Raw genomic sequence first — 24,219 nt, forward strand, 5'->3', positions numbered from 1 at the left:
GTAGCTTATAAACCTTCCTAAAGCATTTTTCGTTTCTGTTTGTCAAGGCTACTATACACAAAAACGATAAAGATATGGTAGTACTGAGAATTGTCGAAGACCCTAACCAAAATAAATTAGGGGTGGTTATGAACCACTTCAACCCAAACTGAATCTTTCCAACCTATCAAAATTCCTCCTAAGAATCCAACAGCTTCTCCACGATGAAAAATTGAAAACCTAAACTTGCAATAATATTATCAGCTTTAGTGCCACTGACTGACAATATCTGGCTTTATGTTCTAAGTTATACTCGCAAAAGATACACGTAAATTTGACACTGACACATCCTTGACAATTCCATAAAAATATAGATAAATCCATAATAAAACTAATTGGAAAACAATGATTATAAAACCTTATTGATCAAAAGGAGCAGATCCCTACAAACCTTTCTCATTACTTTTACAAGAGTCTAAATCACCAACAGTATCAATTTAAAAATTAATAAGCTCAACCACAAAATTCATAAAATTTAAGAATAAAATATGATATTATCAGGGGTCTTGAATTTATCGCCCCAACACCGAAATGTTGTATTAAGCACTTACTTGGATCATTTTTACCACCAAATCATCAACCTTTACCGACAAAAATACCCTTTTTCTGTTTATTACTGTTATTATTCTTTATTTCAAAAAACTTCACACCCACAAAACTCAAGCTATCCTTGAAAGAGACTACCGAATGCTTACCCGAATCCAAAACTCCTTTTTCCACAGGGACCTCCATTCCCACTGCACCTCCAAAAATAGTATTTGAGGATTTCAACTTTCAAAGACGTTATAGAAAGGAACAATTTGTCATAAACATTTTTTTTATGGCAATACACATACAATAATTAATTTAACTTCAATTATCTCAAATTTTAAGAAAGCAAACTACAGAAGGCATGTTGTGGAAATTAATTCAATTCAATTCAGTTTCAAATCACCATCAAATTTACTTTCACTAATAGTAGTACTAAATCAAATATTTAAATAATTAAAGTGCACATTAAATGCAAGAATCTATGCTTAAAACACAAATTGGTCCTTCAACAATGTCTCAAACAAGCTTAAATCTGGAAAATTATCAATTCCATACTACCACATAAGATTAAGCAAAACAAAATAAATAACCTACTATCAACTGCTAAAATATAATGTTGTAGCTGATTGGATTGATTCAAAATAACAATTTGAGTTCTGTTCGCTTATCAAGCCAAATTCTACAATTTAACCAATTACAACAAAAAAAATCTCATAATACTCGAGTAACTGCAGAATAAATATAAATAAAATACATGATATATAAACAAAATCGACTTCTCCGGGAACCATCCCGGAGCAGTGTTTGGCTGAAATCAAACTTATCTCTGTCCCTTCTCTCCTTTGTAGGATCAAACAGCATTAATAAGATTTTGCCAAAACATTTGAGAACTGCAGTAGTCTTCAAGCTCCAGCTTCACTACTTAGTTGTATTGTCATTTTTATGTTCATAGCCGCCAACTCAGCAGCCAGATATCTAAAAACGTAAGGCATTGCGACCGTCTCCATCCCTTTGCTTGTTTGGCAAGCATGACACATAACCTTCTTCGGAGCCCTAGCAGGAGGCAACCCGCCAACCTCTCTAACAACCCGCTTTTGTGGCTGGATAATTGCGGTGGTAAGGATGCTTCCACACAGAGAGCAGACATCAGCAATGTGATAATCAGAACACGTATGAAGCCTATCATGTAATAAATATGCAGCCCCATGAGCAAGCATAGAGTCTCGTTCCATCTCTCCGAAACGTATACCTCCACCACGCTTTCTTCCTTTAATTGGCTGTCGAGTGATCTGATCAACTTGTCCAGTGGCACGGACCTGCATACAACACAATGGAGTTCAATGGGGAAATAACAGGTTCCAGGAATGAATACAGGACCAAGAAATCAAAGAGTAATTGCGCATGCATCAAAATATAGAAGCAAATTCCATACAATTTAACTGCAAGCATCAATTTTGATAATTGCATGAAGCTGATTTCATAAGGAAGAAAATGAATTAAACATCAAAAAATGTAGCGACAAACTAAAAGGCATTAGTATATGCATACGCTTGTACTTTCAGAGACAAACAGAAGATTGGAGGTGTAATATAAATTAAAGAACAATTAAATAAATTAAATCAAGATTCGTTAACATGCTATAGATTACTTATTACCCTTTTCTTGATTAAAAGAATGCTACTTTACTACATTGGAAATGTAGAGATTTTGTAGGATATATTTAAAAAGAAAAAAATTCTAACCTGATACTTGTCAGAAACCATGTGTCTAAGACGCTGATAATACACAGGGCCAATAAATATCTCACATGTTAGTTCTGTTCCATAAACACCACTGTATAACACCTCAACTCCATGGTAATTAAACCCACGAGCTCTTAACATGGAACCAAGCTCATCAACAAGAGACTCGGACTCTGTCTCTGTCTTTCCATTAGCTCCCTTGACTGCATCAGAAAACGGTGTTGCATCCACAAATTTCCCATGTAAGCTTCCTCCCTGTGATACGAAATAAAAGAAATCACTCTTGATTCTTGAACTATTAAGCTTCTTAAAATCCTTGCAGTATATTATAAAAATTCACATGTAGGAACTCATAATAATTGTAAAACATGGAAGACGTCCAGTCTAACCATTGAATATAAAATTGACCACTATGCTTAGACAAAAAGCCTAAATTAATGAACAAAAATTGTAAAACAAGGACGAATTCTAGTTTAACCATTCCTTCCTTGCTGCAATTTAAGCTCCATTGAGGATTACAGCATTATTCACAAATTTTTAGTTGTTTATCAATCTGTACTTTTTATTTTAAGTTTCAATGCCACAAGCATGCACTTATCTCAGTTCATTTCCTTGATTAACTGTTAAAACTTATGCCTCAATTGGTTAATTAGTGTATTAACGTAAGGAAGAGCTTAATTTTTATGTATAAAAATAGTTCGTCATAAGGAAAAACTAGTATAAATTTCAAGTTGAAATTAAAAGAATAAGTAAAACTCCAATGAAAAATAAGAACTCTTTGAAATAAGTAAAAAAAAATTCCTCTGCTTAAACAAATCATGTAAGTGGCAAAAAATTATCAAATGAAATTAGTTTATTGCTATCTTATATACTAAGACATGTTGATAAAAATAATACTCCTACAAAAACTAGGATTAGTACCTTAGCAGCAACAGATTCCAAAAGCATGGCTATCGTCATTCTTGAAGGAAATGCATGAGGATTGATTATGAGATCAGGGCGCATTCCTGTAACCCCTGAGAATGGCATATCAATATCTGGCCACAACTGAGAGCAGACACCTTTCTGCCCATGTCTGCTGCTAAATTTATCACCAATGATAGGGTTTCTTGGATGTCGAAAACGAATATTAACCTGCCCAAAACAGATATGTTTGAAGGATACTGTTGCTGCTAAGGTATGATGTTTACGTCATCAATGACAGAAGGTTTTCAGAAGGGAAAAAAAATACTTGCAAATGACACTCTTGTACATCAAAATATTATAAAATAAAAATAATTAAAACTCCTAACGTTAGCAAAAGAAAAACTCAGAACAAAAGCATTAAGTATATGGAGGTGTTATTATACAAGTATTGCTCTTTACTTATTCTAAATCATCAAGTCACCATAAGTTATTAACTATTTGAAACACATTAGATAATATGATAAATACAGAAATTGATTTTTAATGATCTATGGACTTGTGATCAATATATCCTAGAAAAAAATGTAACAGATCTCTTGATAACACACAAGCTAACACACAAGCTATGCCAATTTCAACACTGAAAACCAGGAAAGCTGAGTGACAGCACTAGAAATAACAAAATGGAGAAAGTTCTTTTATACACTCCATTCAGCATATGTAGGGTTCCTCAGCATAGATTATGAAAGAGCTTTTCTATTGCAAAAGCAAAAGACATTTGACTCCCAAAATTTTTTAATTTTTAGCTTACAAAGAAAGCACTTTGAGCCTTTAGATGAAGCTATAAATCCAAAATTCTTCAAAAGGAGCTTATATCTAGTAACAAATAACTAATGGTATTTTTTTATACTCACTTTATCCTTCATTAATTCAGAAATTTATGGCAAAAATTATACTGTTTAACATCAAAAATTTATTATTTGGTCCTGAGGATAACAAAAATTATTTAACCAAGCTTGTGGAGTTATGGTGTATGGATATGAAATAATAACCTTTGGTTATTTCTTTAATCTAAAAGGTTATGATTTAGTTCTAATTTTTTAATTTAATTTATTTAAGTTTGAGAAGCATCACATTAGTTTTAGCAAGGGCAGACCTACCCTAGGCTTTTCTCTGATAATGAATGACTGAAAGATGCTGTGCAACTTACCTTCTGAAGTTGCTGTTTATTTTTTGTATCAACCGCAACATAGTCAACAATAGTCATTTCTGAACCCTTGTGGTTGTAGACTCTCTTTGAATTTGTCACCTGATTAATGGTACTACAGTATGGTTCGTTTCCATGTATGACCTGAAAATTTCCACCAATCAGTTGGACACCAAAACAATAACAGGAGTTTGAATAATAAAAAATGCAAAATACATAATAGAATCTAACCTGGCCAACATACGGAAGTCCATCGGAATCAACAAAAGAAGATATTGCCTTATCTGAATGTTCTCTTTTAAAAATTCTCTGCCCTTGATTGCTCTTACCGTCACACAAGTCAATAGTTTCCGTCTACCAAATGATCAACATTAGAATAACCGATAGTAAAAAGCCACATAACAAAGAAAACCAAGTGTAAGAATTAGCATGAAAGAATATAAGAGTAAAAGAGAGACAAACAAGAAAGAGAAAAATTGTAAAAATACAATGCACATTCTTCTTTAATATCTATAAGGTGTTGCGTATACCAGGACCAGGGAAGCTGTGTACAACAGAAATAGTTTTGAAGCCACCGTTCCGCAACTTTTATTCTTATTTAAAGATCCAAACACTGGTTCTTAAATAATTAAATTAATAGTATAACATTGAGTGCAGAACAAAAATATTTTTGACCTTGACTGGCAATAAGGAGAAAAATAATCAGTCTCCTTGAGAACTGGTTGCATAAATAGGAATACTCCAAAACTATAAGACAAGAAGCAAAAGTAAATAAACCATGCAGGAAGAAAAGGGCAAACCTGGTATATCTGTCCACGACACATCCCACGTTCCACAGCAGACTTATTCAAAATCATCGCATCTTCCATATCATATCTATATAATAAATACTGGTTAAATTCAGGAACCTTCAAGAGGATAATGTTACTCCAGATACTTAACTAAAACGCATACCCTGTATATGCAAGCACTGCTACTATTGCATTAGTTCCTGAAGGATAATCATCCAAGCCATATTTTGTATATGTTTTTGTGCGCACAATTGGTGTTTGAGGAGTCTGAAAATAGCCCAGAAAGTTTGTAATCGAAAAGCAAATAACAAGATGATAGTCACCATTACCAGAAAAAAGTAGGCAGAGGTCCCAGGCCCCAGTAATTGAAGACAAAGAAGATTAAAACAAATATCATCAAAAAACAAAGAAAGGATTGTAATTAAACTGGTCATATTTTAAGTGCCTTAGAAATTTTGTGGACTCTTTAAGAAAAACATTCCAGAGTGTAAAAAGAGATATCCCTGTTGTAGATCAATTTGTTATTCTGAAGTATTTCCCTTTGTTCAATTGGAGGGAGCATAAATACCACAAAGCTTAGCTAGACAATCTGGACATTAAAATCCATATATCTCACTAAAAAAATGGATTTAAATGGAATATATAGCCATGCAACCATGTGAAAATGTACAATATAAGATTGACATCAACGCTAAGTCAAAAGCATAAGCTGAGGTGTTCTACCGTCCAATTAGACAAAGCATTTCAACTCTTGTGAGATGAGGTCTAGGCCTCAAAGCATTCAAGTACAAGCCTCTCAAGAGTCCTTTTTAATGTACTGCTTGAAATTTTGAAAAAAAATTAACATTGAAAAATAAAATACTAAGTTTTTAAGTTCTGAAAATTAAGTATTGAACTTTTACTATAAAAACTGCTCACTACTTTACAGAAAATTAAATACTAGATATATATTAAATTAATTGATTTCTCTAAAATATTATAAATTAGTAAAAGTTAAAGAGGAAAAGAAATAATTAAAATGTAAAGAATATAAGGTTAAAGTAATTATAAAAGAAATTCCATCAATAAAATTGATTGAATACATTAAGTAGATTCTAAAAATTTTGGAAGAATATTGGCAATGAGAAGAATATTAGCAGAAGTGAACCAGAAGTAGTATCACTTTCTAAAAGAAAATTCTAATCAATCAATTAACACGTAAGAGAAACAATTTCCAAAGCGACATTTTTTAGATTTTATGTTATAATCGAAGACATTGTTTTATCAAATAATAGTGAATGAATTGGTTAAATGACAACTGATATATTACCAATTCGTACCAGCCATATCAAATGCAAGTGCCCATAATGCAAAGTAACTCACATGAGAAAATTACCCTAACATAACTAATATCAATAACTCTCAGCATCAAGAGCAGGAACGGTACCACATATATACAGATAACTAACAGAAGGTTAAAAATAAGTCAGAACACCAAAGGAAAATTCTGTAGGAAAAACTAGAGATTAGCACACAATCATGTACGACTTCCCAAAAAGGAAAAAAGAAAGGAAGAAGGAGGACCTGAAGATGGTACAGCTTTTGATCCGCGCGTGAATGAAGTGCTTGCAAAGAAAAAGCCATTGTTTGTTTTGCCATCTACAAAGCCAAACGTAAATACAAAGCAAAACATTGAAATTTAAACATACAATACAATGATATTTTGAGGACATGTTAGAACACCTGGCACTGGTACATGTTACGTGGACTTTGATTATGGTCTGACCAAGGTGTAAGATTAGCAACCACACTAAGCATTGCAGTTGGCATAAGTTCTTCATGAGTTGCAGGAAAAGTAGTACTTCTTCCTCCATTCCCACCATCTGGACATTTTATTTCCATGAAAACCTATAAAACAGAAGAATTAACTCCCGGCTGCTAACTTAATATTAGAACTAGTCCACATGATTGAGGTCTGAAATTTGAAAATAAAAATGAAAAGGATCTAAAAGACAGAGGAGAAAGCTGTATTCACCTGTTCAAAGGGCCCAATATGTTCAATATCCTTCCCATCCGAAGAAGGGATAGAAATATTTTTGACTGGCCGAATAAATCTAGAAGGAGAAGTGAACAGGTACAATCCAGGATATGTGCCACCCAAGCTTAGAGGAACATATCCCACTTCCAAGTCATCAGGAATCTGAAAAACACTATACAAATTTTAAAAATAATTTAATAAAAATGGAATCATGCAATTAGCAACTAGAGCAGACCACTGAAGCAGCTGACACTTTCAATCTCCGCAAATGAGCAACAACTTTGTCAGCTTCACCAGAGGATAAAGAGCCAATAACACAACCATCTAGAAGAACGGGAAGAGCTCGAGGAGGCCCAGCATGATCAAGTTTTGGCCATGAAGTTGTCATTCCAACCCCAACTAGGACATCAAGTATAGACATTCTTATTTTAAAAAAATCTCTAATATTTCCTTGTGAGTTGTAGTACGATGTAATTCCTGGCATAAAAATTAAACAAAGAAATTACATATCAAATACATAAGAATAAACACTTTTAGTAATTTGTGGGTAAGAGATAAAAGATGCATGAGCATGTACATGTACATGTAGTTTGTTCCTTCCTTTAAGGCAAGAAAAGAAAGGAAAAAATATTCATTATGAAATTAGAAGCCAACAACAACCAATATTGATCGTTACTTGTTTTAGTTGGAGGCTAGATTTCATTCAATTCAATTGCAGTTTCAAACGCCGTGTTTTACTTGCTTTTCTTCACATTTCCTAACCATATTTTATGAATCAATCTTTTCTACTTTTTTTTATTTTTTAAAAGGGATAATCAGCAGGTTATGCGTTTCGATACAATTTAAATATAGGCTATCTGAGCAAATGTGCAATCATCATACAACCATTTAGAAATAGCCAGCTCAAGCACCACCAAGTCCAACATTAAAACAGGTTATAGCAGTTTCAGACAGTTATAACAAATCAATTTGCCTTCGTCCATAAACAGTAATAATGCTTCCGAAAGAAATAAGTAACAATCACAAAAATGGAGGCTAACATTGTCAAGAACAAGCTAAACATCTAGTGACATCCATCCCTTCAAACTTGAGGCTCCTAAACAGTTGTTTCAAGAAAAATAAAATTACTTCAAATTTAGCAACAAAATAATCAAAGGACCAAAAAGAAAAGTAAATAAAGTTTGACTTACGGCAAGTACATGTCATGTGATTCAGTAACCCGCAAGGCTCTCCATCAGGAGTGTGCACTGGGCAAAGAAATCCCCAAGATCTATAAATCAAAAGAATGAGGTGTTACAAAAATAATAAATAAATAAATACAAGAGCCTCATGAATACAAAAGCCTGAAGTGAACAAAAACAAATAGCTGACTATGTTGGCAAACAGATGCATACTCAGGTAGCAACTTCCGAACACTGGTTGTTCGAAGTCCAGCAAATGAAGCCCCACGATGAACAGACCGAAAAAACGAAATAAATCGTAGGTAGTTAAGCCTCTCTGCCTGAACTGTGAAACCAGCCCTCTAGTGAAACAAAAGAAAACTCATTAATGATTTTCCAACCTTTACAAGTGCACCCTATAAAGCTTTAAACATAAGATAAATACAAGGCATAGATACTAAACGAAACTTTCACACATGTGAAGCAGCAAATTTAACCAGTAACCTCAAAAGGGCAGTTACTTCAATTATTAGTTAGAGATATAGATAACCACAAATGTGCATGAATACTCTAAAAATATGCTTCAAAATAGACTGCTAATCGGTTTCAACATTTAAATCAGACTCCTAAACAGGCATTTCAATCTCTACGCAAGCACAAGCATCTTGTGGCAAAACCAATGGAAATCTTTCTTTCCTTTTCCTTTTAGCTTCAATTGTCTAAAAAGATAAATCAGTAATGATATTGTTGGAATTCCTTAAATTAAGCAGATTTTCTACGTTAGTGCTAGGAATTTCATTGTCCTATTAGCCATAATCAAATTACTAATTTTTAGGGATAGGCTAATTTCTAGAGATTATTTCCTTTTTTATTTTTCCTGCTATTCTTTAAAAGGTTGTATTCAGATTAGAAGTAATAAGAGAGAATCATTCTTCTTCCTAAAACTTGTTCATGGTATCAGAGCATCAGGAATCCATTTGATCCTGCTCTTTCTTCTCTTCTCTTGTTCTGTTTTTCTCTGTTAGAAACCCTACTCCCATGGGTGACACCGAAAATTTCTCTGAGACTGAGATCTCACAAATAACTCAAAATCACAGTCAAGGAATCCCACAAGGTGACCTTAACTCTTCTCTTATAATCACAAATCATCGATTAGATGGAAAAAATTTCCTGCAATGGTCACAATCTGTCCTTATGGTTCTTCGTGGCCGAGGAAAAATTGGGTACATTAATGGACAAATTCCTCGACCAGCATCAACAGACTCTGGTTATGCAACTTGGGAGCTTAACAACTCAATGGTTGTGGCTTGGCTTATAAATTCGATGGAAGGTCATATAAGCCGAACGTATCTTTTTTTCAAAACTGCCAAAGAAATGTGGGATGCAATCAAGGAGAATTACTCGGATCTTGGAAATACTTCCCAAGTATTCGAGATCAAATTAAAGTTGAAAGATATTCGACAAGGAACACTTGAAGTCACTCAATATTACAACAACCTAAAGATCTTATGGCAGGAGTTAGACATGTATTATGAAGTTGATTGGGGCGAGGGCTTGGAACACACAAAGTTCATGGATCATCTTAACAAAGAACGTCTCTATGAGTTCCTAGCAGGACTAAATCGTGATCTTGATGAGGTCCGAGGACGAATACTAGGCAGAACCACACTGCCAACCATAGGAGAAGCATTTGCTGAAGTAAGGAGGGAAGAGAAACGGCGTCTTATTATGTTGGGAGACGCAAGAGAATTAAAACCATTGACCGTAGCTGGTCATCATCCTTCCGAGAACTCTGCTCTTATTTCAAGAGGCCCTCAATCTCAAAGGTTCAAAGATGGAATTGATTCTGGTTCAAAAAGGCCATGGTGTAGCCACTGTAATCGGGTTGGGCATACCAAGGAGAAATGCTTCAAACTCCATGGCTATCCTGAAGAAAAAAAACAGAAAGAAAACAAGGCAGCAATGATATCTACTACTGAAGAAGATGCTCAGAATGTTAGGCTAACCAAAACTCAACTTGAGGCTCTTCATAAACTACTCGGGACTCCTACAGCCAGTGGGTCACTAGCTATTCAAGGTACTGCTTTAAATACTACACACGAACCTATCACAACTTCCTGGATACTAGACTCGGTGCATCCGACCACATGACAGGTAATCTAAGTTTGTTTCACACCTATTTACCTTGTCATGATCACTCTCGGATTCGCATAGCTGATGGATCTTACTCGCCGGTGGCTGGAATGGGGACAGTGAGACTTACTGAAAATTTGTCCCTTGATGTTACTTTCTTCGAAAACGAGCCATATTTTTCAGCCCCTTATCTTCAGGGGGAGATACTTAGTGAAGATGAGACCTTGAGCAATCTTCTCATTATACCTCAAGACTCTATCAGCCCTACCACCACTACAAAACCTGCTGAAAATCCTACAGCCACTGTTATTCCTGTTTTGGAACCTGTCAGCCCTACCACAACTACAAAACCTGCTGAAAATCCTACAGCCACTGTTATTCCTGTTTTGGAACCTGTTTTTCCTATCTCCACTGTTCAGCAACAAGAAACAAGGGTGATTAATCATACTAATGAAGAAAAACAGCCCACTCATTCTGAAAAACAACAAGGAAAAACTCAGGGACTTCGTGTATACTCTCGGAGACATCAGCTGCCTGAGACCGAAACAGCAGTGCCTATGCCATCTTTACCCGAGGACTGTCCTGAGGAAGAAGTTTCACCTCCTCCATCTTCCATCCATCTTCCAATTGCAGTAAGAAAGGGCAGTAGGAGCTGCACTCAACATCCCATTTCTCGGTTTGTATCCTATGGAAACTTGTCTAAATCCTACAATGCCTTTGTTTCTAATGTTGACTCTGTAGAAACTCCAAAGAACATAGACAAGACTCCTATAGAACCCAACCTTAAATTAGGAACTCATAAGGATGGAGAAGAAGTAGACAGGGGGAGATATCAACGGGAGAAACATTTGGAAGCTGCCTACAGGATATTGAGATACTTAAAAGGGACTCCTGGTAAGGGGTTGCATTTCAAGAAAAATGTTCGAAGAAATTATGGGCAAGCTGGGTTTGATTCACATCTACACTCCAGCTTGAGGGGGAGTGTTGGAATTCCTTAAATTAAGCAGATTTTCTACATTAGTGCTAGGAATTTCCTTGTACTATTAGCCATAATCAAATTACTAATTTTTAGGGATAGGCTAATTTCTAGAGATTATTTCCTTTTTTATTTTTCCTGCTATTCTTTAAAAGGCTGTATTCAGATTAGAAGTAATAAGAGAGAATCATTCTTCTTCCTAAAACTTGTTCATAATTTCAAGTGATTTGGTGATTATTTTCCAAGGATTAAACAGCATACTTTCCATCCATGTTAGTTAAACTACATGGTCATATATGGCATTGTGCACCCTAGAATCAGACCTTGAAAAGATCAATAAAACTAAGGCCTCTTTTTGAGTCCATCCATGTTTTCTTAGAAAAGACCAATAAAACCAAGGCCTCTTTCTGAGTCCACCCAAGTTTTCTTAGAAAAGACCAATAAAACCAAGGCCTCTTTTTGGTTCCATGTTTGCTTACAACTTTATTCTCCATCAAGTCGCATCTTCTTACAGTTAATGTCATATGATTTCATCTCAGACATCCAAATCACCTCAAATAAGTCCCTCACATTGCCAATTTCCACTATCTCTACCTTTCACTGATAAATTAACTGGATATTATTTTATAACCTAAAGAAATTTTATTTGACATGTTAACTCCCTCCATTTACTCCAGATCAGTTATATTCACAGATATAAAAGTCAATTCATTAAATAGAGCTCAGCTCGCTAACCAGTATTACATTTTCATTCACTGGCAGCCATCTTGTGCTACAATAGTATTTCAGCTATAGCGGGGGAACAAGGTGAATTTTCCAGCAGCAACAAACATCATTAATCATCTTTCTACACACACCGAGGAAAAAACAAAGCTTCACTTCTATGGCTGATCAACTTTAAAAACATGGCCAATGGTAAAGAAAGTCACTACCCAGCCATCATCCCGCCAAAGCAAGGTCATTACATTTCACATGAATTGAACAATAAGTCTATCCTGAATTTTGGAACCAGTTATGGTAAAATGAACAATAAGTCTTTCCCGAATTCTGGAACCAATTCCAGTCATCAGGGTAACCGTGCTTCAGCAGAATGGGAACTCAAGCACGAGTTGGACGAGCTTAATAAAAGGGTCAAAGAAAAGAAAACTCAATCTAACAATTCAATTTCATAGTTTAAGTTGACATTTTGACATCCACACACATAATTGAATATTGGAAATAAATATATGAATAAAAGAGCTGACCTGCTGTAAATCTAAACCTGTTTGTGTTATCAATCTTCCAGTTTTCAACAAATTCTCAATTGCTGTACCAATTTGCTTCGAAGAATTTTTGTCCATCACCTTCTTGACATCTTTTACTGCATCATTGCACAAACAATAAGAGCAATATCAGTCCACAAGTGGAAACAAGCAGGAGGATTTTCGCAAATTAAAAATCTAGAGTTACATCTTAAGCAGCAAATTAGGACAAGATGCAGGCTAAAAGAAATTTGCTTATCATTTTCATGCATTGAAATCTAGCAAAATTTCTTACTGTGACAGCAAGAATTAATTAAAAGAACAATAAATACGATACTTCATGGCAGTACTACGGGAAAAATAGGAAACGTAACATCACTAAGCATGAAAAGCCCAGCACTTTTGCATTTAATGTCTTTAGATCATTTCTAAGCATTTCAAAGAAAACAACAGAAACAGGATGGAGATGTTTGTTATTTTTTCGCTACAAAAAATTATATTAGAGATTTGGAACACCAATTGTCCTTATAGAAGCAGGACACTAAAAAAGTACCCATTCAACACTTGAAACTCAAGAGTACACTTGGAAGCATGAACAAAAAAGCTCAATGCATGAATGCGAGATATAAGATGTCATCCAAGGTCCCACTGGAGATCTTAAGTGTGGTAGGTCAGATCAGGTAAATGGTGGGATGTTCAGGATCAGGCATCATAGGGTTATCAGGATCGGACAAGTCAATTCCAGTTTAGCTTAAATCAGGTTTATCCAACTTCTTCCAAATTAAACATTCAATGGAAACAATAGTATTGATCATAAAACAACTAACTACAGTAGAATTAAAGTATATGGTGGTTCAAAAGAAATAAATGAAACTAGTAATGGTAAAGCTTTCAGCCACCAACAGGAAACAGAAGATGCAAAATATTAGAAACGCTATAAAACAGAACATGGTGCAGAAAGAGAAAGCAGGTTACAGAAAAGATAGAGTGGGCAAGGCATAACATACAGCTGCAGAAATCAAAATTTTGGCCATTGTTATTAATCTTATCTTCAACAAGCTTTTTTCCTTTGCGTAACCAATCTTCCAGTTTCTCCTGAAAAAATAAATGACAGGTTAAAATCAATCTTTATGTGAAATTACATCAACAAAGCTAATTTAACATGGTAAATGTACTGCTAGCTGTTCCATGCATTAGTGGATAAAATAAGAGATCAATGATAACAAATCCTGATTAAAAAAATTTATTTCTAACGATCAAAGAACTACTGAAAGGTTTACTAAAAGAATAATGTATACTATATAAATGTAGCTTAAGGGATAGAAAACTTAGGTGAAGATTATATTACCCATTAGCTTTTGATGTAATTCAATAATCAATTATGTCAGTTTAAATTTTATTTACAATAAATGTATTTAATTAATTGTCCTAATCCAGTTATGCCAGAATACAAACTTAGAAAAAGTTATAAATCTTGTCAATCAAATAACTAACCATAATCGAAAATTACATGGATTACTCATTGAAGGAATTCCCATCATATAAAAATAACTTCTGAATAGTATTGTTTTAGTAAAATAATTAAAACAATAAATAAGGCAATTCACATGCAAATCACATGAAATTAACTGCAAACTAATTATGAAAGCTCAACCGGTTGACGCATATTATTATACTTTTAGTAAAAAATTACCCTGGTTTCATGGATTCATTAAATATTTTAAATGAGTAAAAGAAAGGCAAAAAACCTTCAAATTGTTAAAAGTCTGTCTACCTTAAGGTAAATTGTAATTAGATGGCCAGGCAGTAAAATTTCCTGATTTTGCAAAGAATCTGAGTTATCAGGCGCAGAAGTTTGATCTACAAGCGAGAAAAGTTTCTGCACCATAAAGCTGAAGAGAAGAAGTTAAACAGAAGACAAAAAGGTACAAAGAATGTGTTCATGAAACAACAGTACGTGACAAGTTTACTCTAAAATATTAAGTTGAAGCTAGGGCAAAGAGAACCTCTATAACTTACATAAGCAGATTAAACTTGTCATTGTTGTCATTCAAGTGAACAAATATGTGATTCCTCAGCACTGCATCAGCAACCTACGTATATAATAATAGAGAAAATAATAGGGCATTAAATGTCTCAGAATTCACTCTAAAAAGATCTCAAGGGAATCAACTTGCTTCTGTTATTTTTACACCATAAAAGGGGACATTTTACAGACAACAAATACAACTTACAGAAGAATAACTCTCAGTTTCCATCCCCTCCATCACAGGTTGGAAGTGTTCCCCTAGATTTACAACAAAGGATATTACTATAGATGCTCAACATATGAAATAAAATGATAATTAGACAAGTATTGTAGTAAGCACCAATATGCAGTAGACACTGGTCCTTAGTAAAAAGCGCCAAGTGCCGAACTTCATCAAGAATAATCTTGGCTCTTTCACCAACAAGTTGCGAGCCAACAGCCCCCTTTATGTCACCATCTTTCTCATTATAGCAGCATGTCAATTTTGTATAAATTTCGTGATCATTAGTGTCAATCAGAGCCTACTAAGAACAATCAGAATTAGAACCAGAAAACAAAAGGATTTAAGAAATATATCTACGAACAGTAGGCATAGATCAAGCAGATAAAATTCAAGAGCTTAAGAAACTACAAGAAGAAGCAGCAAGGACAAATCTTGTTTTGCTGAAAGTGTGGCAAAGAAGCAGATCACATGAAACCTAATTTATGTCACAAGGAAACAAATCGATGGCGTAGATTAAAAAAGATGGAGATATATGAAGGTGGAATACTGAGGCCCTGTTTTCTTGGTGTTTTTGCTTTCTGACAGTTGCCCCTTGTTTTCCGTTTTTTCCCTTTGGGGGGCTTCTCACGTTGTATTGAAAAATAAAGTAAATAGCAAAAGCATTAATCAAATAGAGCCCAGGAAGTATGCAATACATGGAAATCATACTTTGAGGCTTGCATAAGCATAAGCTATAACACGGAGGACTTGAAAAGATTGGGACAATTGCAACAAGATTGTGAAGTACAATAAAAATATTGGCTGTAACAAAAATACTATCAAGAGAACAAACCATTCGAAGTTCATAAGTTCTCAACCAAACAAAACTTAGATGGAAGAAATTAACTGAATTGAGTGAAAGATGACAATCAAGCTACTGAAGGAGAAAAAATGTAGACATTAAAAAATTGCATTGCTTCTATTGACAAAACTAGAATACCTCAACATAATTGGGGAAGAGCACAACTCTAACAAGTACAAAAAGGGTATTGGGAAATCCTTAGTATTCCAAACTAAGACTCCATTTTAGTAGAAAACAACTCTAAAATATAATTTTTTTTCTTAAGGTGTTCTCCAAAAAAATAGTCATTTTCTGTCATTTGAATGGCTACAAGAAAATCAGCTTGTGGAGTTTCTTTGAAATAAAAAACACCAAACACTTTCTTCTTTCCTCTCAGTTCCCTTTCCTTTAGATTCCCTGTTTAACCTCTCTCTGACCAGAACAACATCAAACTCCAAGTCCTGTTGGTCAAGCTAGTCATCTTCTTATTAACCAGTTACTTTTCCATCATTAACATGCATAATGATCTTAACCCAAATTAAGCAAAATTCTTCACAATACATCGAACTCACTTCAAATTCATGAAAACTCGTAACAATAAAAACAGTAAAAGAACCAAATAGCAATTTTTGAGCAGAGAAAGGATAATCTTTTGTTCTATGATTCAGTTGGAGGTGTCTTGTCAACGGTGGTATGTGGATTTTAGTAGGTAAACTTCAGATAAGGAGGGCAACTTTCAACAGATCAGCTTGGATATTAAAGCTTAACAAGAGAGCTTGTGGAGGAGAGAGAGATCTTGTTGGAGAGAAAAAGAATGTGGAGGACAAGCCAGTTAGCTTTGCCAGTAGCTACATACAGAAACTTGCAGGTCAGCAAGTTGGAAATCAGAGTGAAGAAGGTGTTTAGTTGGCTGTTATGTGTTTCAATGAAAGGAAGAAAAGAATGTGGACTGAAGGGGGAGGTTGCGGACTTGGAGAAGGAAATCAGGTGCTAGGCTGGTCGCCAGATGCTTTAGGAGTAACCAACAGTGTTGATCATCAGTCTGCTTTGGTTTCTGCAGACCAATAGGCCATTGAGTTATTAGTTACAAGCTAGGGGGTACCCCAAAGGGTTCCAAACTTTTTAACATCCAAACAGAAAACACAGAAGATGGATTCTAGAAGCCATTTCTGTGGCTACTAACAACCATTTAGAAACATCAATCAAACCATATAGGACAAACATGATTCTACCAGGTTCGAAGATGATTCCATACGGTTCCCAGTATATTATCACACATTCACAATAAGGTAAAACTGGTTTCCCAAAGTATCACATAAGAAAAGCTTGAAGAGAAGTATATTGCGAGCAAGGGAATGTACGTAAAAGAACCGGTGGCTACACCTTAAGTACAATGCCAACAGGAAGCATGTATTCCTTCCCCTGTATCCTGCAAACATAAATTAAAACAAAATGTATAAGCCTATTTTATAATCAAACACCACAAGCATCATGTTTCTACTTCAGCTCAGAATTTCTTACCAGAATCCAAGTCTTGCACTCCCATTACGAAGATAATATAACTTAACTGTTACAGAAGACAGGTCATCTCTCACACACCTAGAATAACAATTATATGAGCATCCAAAACAATTTTGAGCAGCAGAGTAAGAAAGATCTAATAAGCTCTTTAGTGATCCAATGAGATGCTGGAATAAAAACTTGAATGAAAAGAAGGTAATTATAAAGTTATATCTATATAAAACAAGAACCTTATTACAACTGCTTTCTCAGTATAACCCTCCCGACGTTCGCGAAATGAATTCCGTTCCAAGCTCATAGGCTGAAAATAAAATACTGCCTCAGTATGCAACATTTTATAATCAAAGAAATGAAAGGAATGGGAGGGTAATTAAGAAAAAGTCATCTTACAATAGGTTTAGTATTCTATTCTAGACGTATGAATGATATTAATTTCGTTAATCTAAAACAGAAAAGGTTAACCCGTCAACCAAAATTAAAGAGTTCTGGCTCACTCACATAATTCCGTTTCGGCAATATCAAAGCCCGAACAACTCTCTCAAGCCCATTGAGAATGAAATAGCTGCATTGCCATAAAAATTTTAAATGGCTTTTAAATTGTTATAAGGAAAATGAAAACTAGACAAAAAAGGGGAAACTGGATATAGAATGCACTATGCATAATTTAGTGTTAGAATCTCATACAGAAATGGTATCGTTTCTATGTAAGATTCATATAGTTCCACACCATACAAACAATTAGTGGTTTACTTATACTATAAGATTTTATGCTCCTAAATACAGGAAACATAGGCTTGAATGAGTCTAATAACGTAAAATATGTAAAACACTAGTGCAATTACAAAAGGGCAAAAAGAAAGCAAAAGGGCGAGCAATCTGAAATATATCATGTACAATTCCAAACAAATAAAATATGCACGTGCTGATATTGTTAGAACTTCTAAGGATGTCAAACATAAATGGTGAGAGATCAATCAATTACTCACCCACCCATTTCTCGTGCCTCTTCTTTGCAAGCAACCAGTTTCTCGGGATTAGCACCTTGCAAGTAACAACGTTTTGACTGCATAAAATAAAATACACTCGGCACATGAGTACCAAAGTAAAGCAGAATAAAATTACTATAATAGATAATCCAAGAAAAGAGCAAGGTTGGATTAAAAAATCATTAATTCACAGTGATGCTGTAAAATGTGAGCTAATTCTACATTAACAGTGGGGGAAATGAAAGATAACACCTTCTTTGCAAACTGCCAATGCAAAAGTATCTGTATTTCACATGCAGGGGTCATGACAGTCATGCTCCTGCTTTGCCGTTACCCTTAATTAAGACAGAAGAAGGTGTAGGCAGGAATGAATCAACAACCAAGTCCCTTTTTTTCTTTCTGTATTTTTTCTTTTTCTAACGTTGCACATCAAATCATTGCACTAATACTTACAAGTCACGTGCATCAATTAATTAGCATCTATTCACCACCAGAGAATAAATACATCTTGCAACAAAAGCAAAGGAAGACATAATTGCAACATAAGGTTTGATGCAAGCATATTGAAAAGTTTTGGTTTTGAAAGCATTTTTTAAAACAATTTGTAAGATAAAATATTATCAGAACATAAACAAATAAGTAGTAGTTAACATGGCATAGGTAATAGGTTAAAGCAAGAATATAAAACTGTAATTTGATGAATTTGACAAGCTAGAAGAAGCTGACAACATTAACAGCAACTTAAACTAAAAGTTCCATGGCAAGATGAAGACAGCACCAGTACCGTAGTCAGGCTTTTAGGTAGCTATGTCTTACATGGTAAAGCAGATAGAGGAAAAGTACACTTCGAGCTTTAGTAGAAATAGCTATAAACTCATAGCCTCTGGCCTTAGGACTTGGGTCAATTTTCCAAAAAAGAAAAACCTTATTAACAGATCTTCATTGTCTTATAAGAAACTGGATATGCTTTAGTAGTCTTGGAAAATTAAATAAAGTAAATACTAAATAAAGATGTAAACGACGTAATAAGTCTTACTAAAATAACGCCACTTTTTACAATTAATCACTTAAATCTTACTAAAATAAGTCTATGGATCCAAATAGTGATCAATATAAAGCAAAGTAAATGACCTCATTCTGAAAATTAAAGAAAACGAACAATTATAAGCAGCTAGAGCAATACGATGCTCCCATAATCTAAAATTAATTTGCTCATAAACTAGTAAAACATACAATGCAATTCATTTAGACAAATATTCTTGGTAAAACATAAAATTAAGTGAAGATGACAAAAAGAAAGAAAGAAACTAACCCTTAACATTATAGGAAATTCTCCAAAATTAACTTTTTCTCTTATAACAACTCCGCCATTCCACTGAAAGCAAACATCCATATGCAAGCTCCCCGTATAAGAAATTTTTGCTTGTCTACACTGTTTAAAAGAAATGCAATCAATTAATAAATAAAATAAGAAACCTATTATAATCGAAGACCAGGAAATTATGGTGTAAATTTTTACTTCAAATGGAAGCAATGCTCCAGCTGACGTCTTCGAAGATCGATCCTTTTGTGGTGGAAATATCTCAGGATGATCCAGCCAGAGTAAAATACGAAGTCAAGAACAAACATCAACACACTTGCATTTAAAAAGAAAAAATTACAGTTACGTTTGCCTATCAAGCTTGAAACACTAAGCCCAACATAATTGCACTATATAACTCCTCAATCACCCGTTTCACTCAAGTAAACAATAGAAAAAAACAACAATCAAACAGCGACTTATTCCTTGACCACGAAAATTAACTAATTTCCCAAAAAGAATGTAGCTTTCTTCCATACATTCATATTCACCTTCTATTACTACGAAAACATTATTCAAAATTATTTTATATCTTTGAGCTTTTGGACGCAAAAATCAAGTAACAGAATCAAAAAACAGGAAGAAACTAAAACTTAGAAACAAAAAAAAATCCATTAAAATAAATTCCAACAAAAAAAAGGATATTTCTAAGGGTTTTGGTGGAATTGGGATCGAATATTTGCACAGGCTTGACGCGTTTAAGCATGATTTCCAAGCCTTCATCGATCATGTAATCGAATGACTCGATATGGTGTTTGAATAGCTCCTTTAGTTCTTCGAGCTCTTTAACGCTCGGCGGCTGCCCCGGTCTCTTTCTCCTCTGCGTTTCCATCACTGTTCCTTCTCCTTGTTTTCTTTTCTGTTAATAATTGGGAGGAAAATGTACTGTGGATGACGAGGGAAACAGGAATAGGGTTTAGGGTTTAGAACCAGAGAGGGTAAGTTATACTTCGGTTGAGATTTAAACTAGAAGTTCATATGGGCCACTCATTATTTTCTCCCAAGCCCATAACACAAAGAACAATTGGGCTAAAATATTTTCATGAATAGGCTCGGATCATAAAACTTAAAAGATTTTGTATCAAATGTCCCCGACATTTTCCGACATTTTTTAGTGGGAGGATTTGAGTAAAAGAATAGATTTGAAAAATGGGTTTGCATTAAAAAAAGCATGTTTTTTAAATAGTTCGAGCTTTAGCTAAGTTTTTTAGGCTGGGACCTGCTTGAATTTGCAATAAAAATATTATTTTATCACTGTTTTTTTATTGTTTTGTTATTATTTTGCTGTTATGTTACTATTATTTTATTGTTATTATTTGGATATGATATAAATCTTATTTTATTATTAAACTTGCTATTATTTTAGATATATTTGCTTGCTAAGTTGTACCTATCTTAGTGTAATTTAAGTTTTTTTATTTTAAATCTATTTCTACAAACAAGTCGGGCCTAGCTCGGGTTTTAGAATTTTTATTTGGTCTAGACTTAGAAAAAATTTTAGACCCATTTTTTGAGTCAAGCCAAATCCAAACCTAGAAAATGGACCTAAATTTTTACTTGATGCAACCCAACACATAAACAACTCTACTTGCATAAAATTCCTACATGGTGGAGTTTAAATCTTATAAGTCAACTAACGCCCAGGGAATTTTTCATTTTATTTTATAAAAATTACTCAATTTTAACATACATAAAATAAAGTGTGCGCGAGCGATATCATCATACAACAAATCATTGGCGGTTCAGTTGAAGAACTTGACACTAACGACAATGGTAGTGGAAGTGAACTCGTCTCTGAAGCGGTTCAAGATGTGCACGAGTCATCTCATCATGCGAGGGAGAACTACTATGATACGTGCAACTGAACCACCTTCGACATGGAGAGTAGAAAGGTTTGAGAGATTTTCGATCACTCCATCCACTAAACTCATATCAACACTCAACTAGAAATATAAAGGTGTTGGAGATCCAACTTTCATTCAGACTACTAAGGATTTGGTTAGGCTTCATAACTCTGATCTTATGATTATTATTAAAATGGGGGTTTATCAAAAATATGCTCGTTTAGTTATCGACAAGATTCATTTTTTATGCTTGGAAGGATACTACCACCGTTGATTATTAAGGCGGTATTTGGATGTTGTAAAGATCAAACATGATTTATATCAATACACTCTGCGGCACATACACTTGTTACATTCTTCTATAAATCATGTTTTTTTTTCTTCCACTATTTATGCTAGCTCTAGGTTTAAAGAAGGTAAATTATTATGGGAATACCTAAGTAATGTTGCTAGAACTCACCACTTGCCTTGGGTTATGATTGGTGAGTTCAATGAGGTTTTATCCAAGGGTAGTAAGAAATGTAGGGCTCCTGATTCTAGCTACCATTTATGTTTCTTTAATGAATGCCTTCAAAAGTGTAACGTGATAGATATTAGTTTTAACGGCATGAGGTTCACTTGGACTAACCTTTGAAACTGTAGCTATTTAATTCAAGAAAGATTTGATTATGTTTTTGCAAACTCGTATCAAATGACGCCTTACTCAAAAGCTTTACTCACAATGGCAAAGTGATATTTTTTGGGGGGGGACGGTAGAACTAAATTCTACATTTTTATAATAGTAAAAATATAATTTTACCATTTTAATAGCTTATATCTTTATAATTTCTAAAGGATTAAATTAAATTTTTATCATTTTTGGGGGGCCAAAGTGTAATTTTATCATTACTAATTTAAAATTTTATAAACTATAAAAGGACCTAAATGAAAAAAATTTATTTTAGAGGGAGTCAGAACCCCTGCCAGCCTCCCTGGATTCACCACTGTTTACTTACCTTCTTAAGACTAGGTTTGATTATTGCCTAATCTTGTTTAATTTATCCAACCCCATATATCAAGCTTGTAATGAACCCTTTCGTTTCCAAAAGATTTAGCTCTATCATCCAAGGTTCTTGTTGGTTCTTGATCACTTTGTACAACTCCTAACCCACTATTCACTTATATATTGAGGATTTCACTAAACACCTCCATAGTTGGTACAGAACAATTTCTCGTAATGAGTTTCACAAAAAGACAAGTAGTATTGCTAGATTCAAAGGCATTAAAAGAAAGTTGGCTTGCGACCCAAATAAGTTCCTTCAATCCTTCCAAGATTAGCTTACTAAGAGTATCTAAAAACACTCAAATAGGAGGGAGATCTTTGACGCCCTTAAATTAATAACTTAACCAGATCAACAAAAGCAAGTCAATACCCAATGTTTCAACACCACTATGATGGCTCATAGAAACCATAGTAGAATTTTGGGCCTTAAAAATAAAAATAAGTACTTGGTTTTTTGTAAGAGAGGTATCAAATCAATCATGCAACAACATTTCTTTAAGGCCTTTATCGAAGGTAAAGAAATGAAGTGTTGACACAACTTTGTCAACATAGTGGTTTGGCATTTACCCCCAAAGATAAGAATAGTTATTTACGCAGATTACCAAATGTAAAGATCACCAAGGTTATTTAACCATTCGACCTATACAAAAGCCCTTCTTCACCCATTTTTCTTTTAAAGATGTTAGAATTAGGTTTGGGTGAAGGTATGCAATATGGTCCTTCATACTTGTAATTATTGGAAACTTCTGAATGTAAAGGCACTCATGGGCCGAGTTGAATTCAGACTGGACTAATGTATGATATTAATGCATTTTATGTTTGCCTCAACCCAGTTCAACCTAAAATTTTGTCCAAGCCCTCTCATTTTTTTATATGACTAATTCAATTCATTTTAGGCTCATTCCATATAATTTTTTTTAAAAATACATATTAATATTGATTTAATATTTTAGATTTTTTATTAAAATTTTAAATATAAACAACTTAACATATTATTAATGTTTACATGGTATTATATTATTATATATTTAATTTCATGTGATACAAATTACATCATATATAAAATAAAAATACAAATATATTACATAAGTATAAAATCGGTCAAGTTGGCTCAATCTTAGGCAATGGATGTTGAAGCCTAAACCTGTCCCAAACCCATTTTTACCCAAACCCATTTTTCAAGCCTTGTGCCTTTGTCTAAACCCTCCCATATTTCAGGCTAGCTTTCGCGCTTGGGCAAGTCTCTCTAGATGAGCTTTGTTAAGCCTCAGTGAGGATTTTACCAAGAAAGTGTGAAATGATAATTTTAAAAAAATGTTAAGGTGAGAGAAATGATGGAAAAATCAAACACAATAATTTAAAGTAGTTCAACCCCAATTGCCTACCTTTATTACCTTACCTCGCTTGCCAAGAATTTTCCCAATTCACTAACTTGAACTGATACCTTTCAAAGACAAGGTATAACATTTAGAATCACTATCTTTTACTTAGGCTAAGATGGAAATATTCTCCTTAGTTTTTAAGACTAAACTGGGATCTCCCTAATTTTTATGGCTCAACTAGTAATCCTCTAACCCTTGAAGTTTTCTACCCAAAAACTTTAAGTTCACTACTTAGTATATGTACCAGCCTATTTTTGCGCGGGCCCGTA

At 34.2% G+C, this 24,219-nt stretch overlaps 1 protein-coding gene across 2 annotated transcripts; it reads right to left on the bottom strand.

The window, feature by feature from the left end:
* Positions 1-1,174: 1,174 nt before the first annotated feature.
* LOC121207620 (DNA-directed RNA polymerase I subunit 2) lies at positions 1,175-20,617 on the bottom strand. Of its 2 annotated transcripts, XM_041077972.1 has the most exons (27): positions 20,328-20,617; positions 19,842-19,924; positions 19,635-19,754; positions 18,323-18,399; positions 17,835-17,898; positions 17,567-17,637; positions 17,337-17,414; positions 17,199-17,244; positions 15,113-15,293; positions 14,978-15,030; positions 14,763-14,836; positions 14,518-14,635; positions 13,751-13,838; positions 12,747-12,862; positions 8,628-8,755; positions 8,424-8,503; positions 7,469-7,710; positions 7,231-7,395; positions 6,939-7,103; positions 6,780-6,854; positions 5,380-5,483; positions 5,226-5,301; positions 4,657-4,779; positions 4,429-4,569; positions 3,234-3,446; positions 2,313-2,567; positions 1,175-1,886 (listed from the first exon to the last, which is right to left on the bottom strand). In XM_041077972.1, exons 1-27 carry the CDS (start codon positions 20,512-20,514, stop codon positions 1,473-1,475), a joined length of 3,537 nt encoding a protein of 1,178 aa, XP_040933906.1. In that variant the 5' UTR covers positions 20,515-20,617; the 3' UTR covers positions 1,175-1,472. The 2 variants fall into 2 exon arrangements, with proteins under 2 accessions (XP_040933906.1, XP_040933907.1); XM_041077973.1 differs by lacking the exons at positions 19,842-19,924; positions 20,328-20,617 and having other exon boundaries at positions 18,327-18,399; positions 19,635-19,675.
* Between the last annotated feature and the right edge of the window lie 3,602 nt (positions 20,618-24,219).

This window comes from Gossypium hirsutum, chromosome A10 (assembly GCF_007990345.1).
Source record: "Gossypium hirsutum isolate 1008001.06 chromosome A10, Gossypium_hirsutum_v2.1, whole genome shotgun sequence".
In the NCBI taxonomy this organism is placed as follows: domain Eukaryota; kingdom Viridiplantae; phylum Streptophyta; class Magnoliopsida; order Malvales; family Malvaceae; genus Gossypium; species Gossypium hirsutum.

What these genes read in the sequence shown, in the direction of transcription:
- LOC121207620 (XM_041077972.1), bottom strand. Translation starts at nt 20,514, where the DNA reads ATGGAAACGCAGAGGAGAAAGAGACCGGGGCAGCCGCCGAGCGTTAAA. An exon ending in AGTGCAAGACTTGGATTCTG is followed by an intron (nt 17,245 to 17,336) that starts GTAAGAAATTCT and finishes TTATGTTTGCAG; the next exon opens with GATACAGGGGAAGGAATACA. An exon ending in CAGGTTTAGATTTACAGCAG is followed by an intron (nt 8,756 to 12,746) that starts GTCAGCTCTTTT and finishes TTGTTTCACTAG; the next exon opens with AGGGCTGGTTTCACAGTTCA.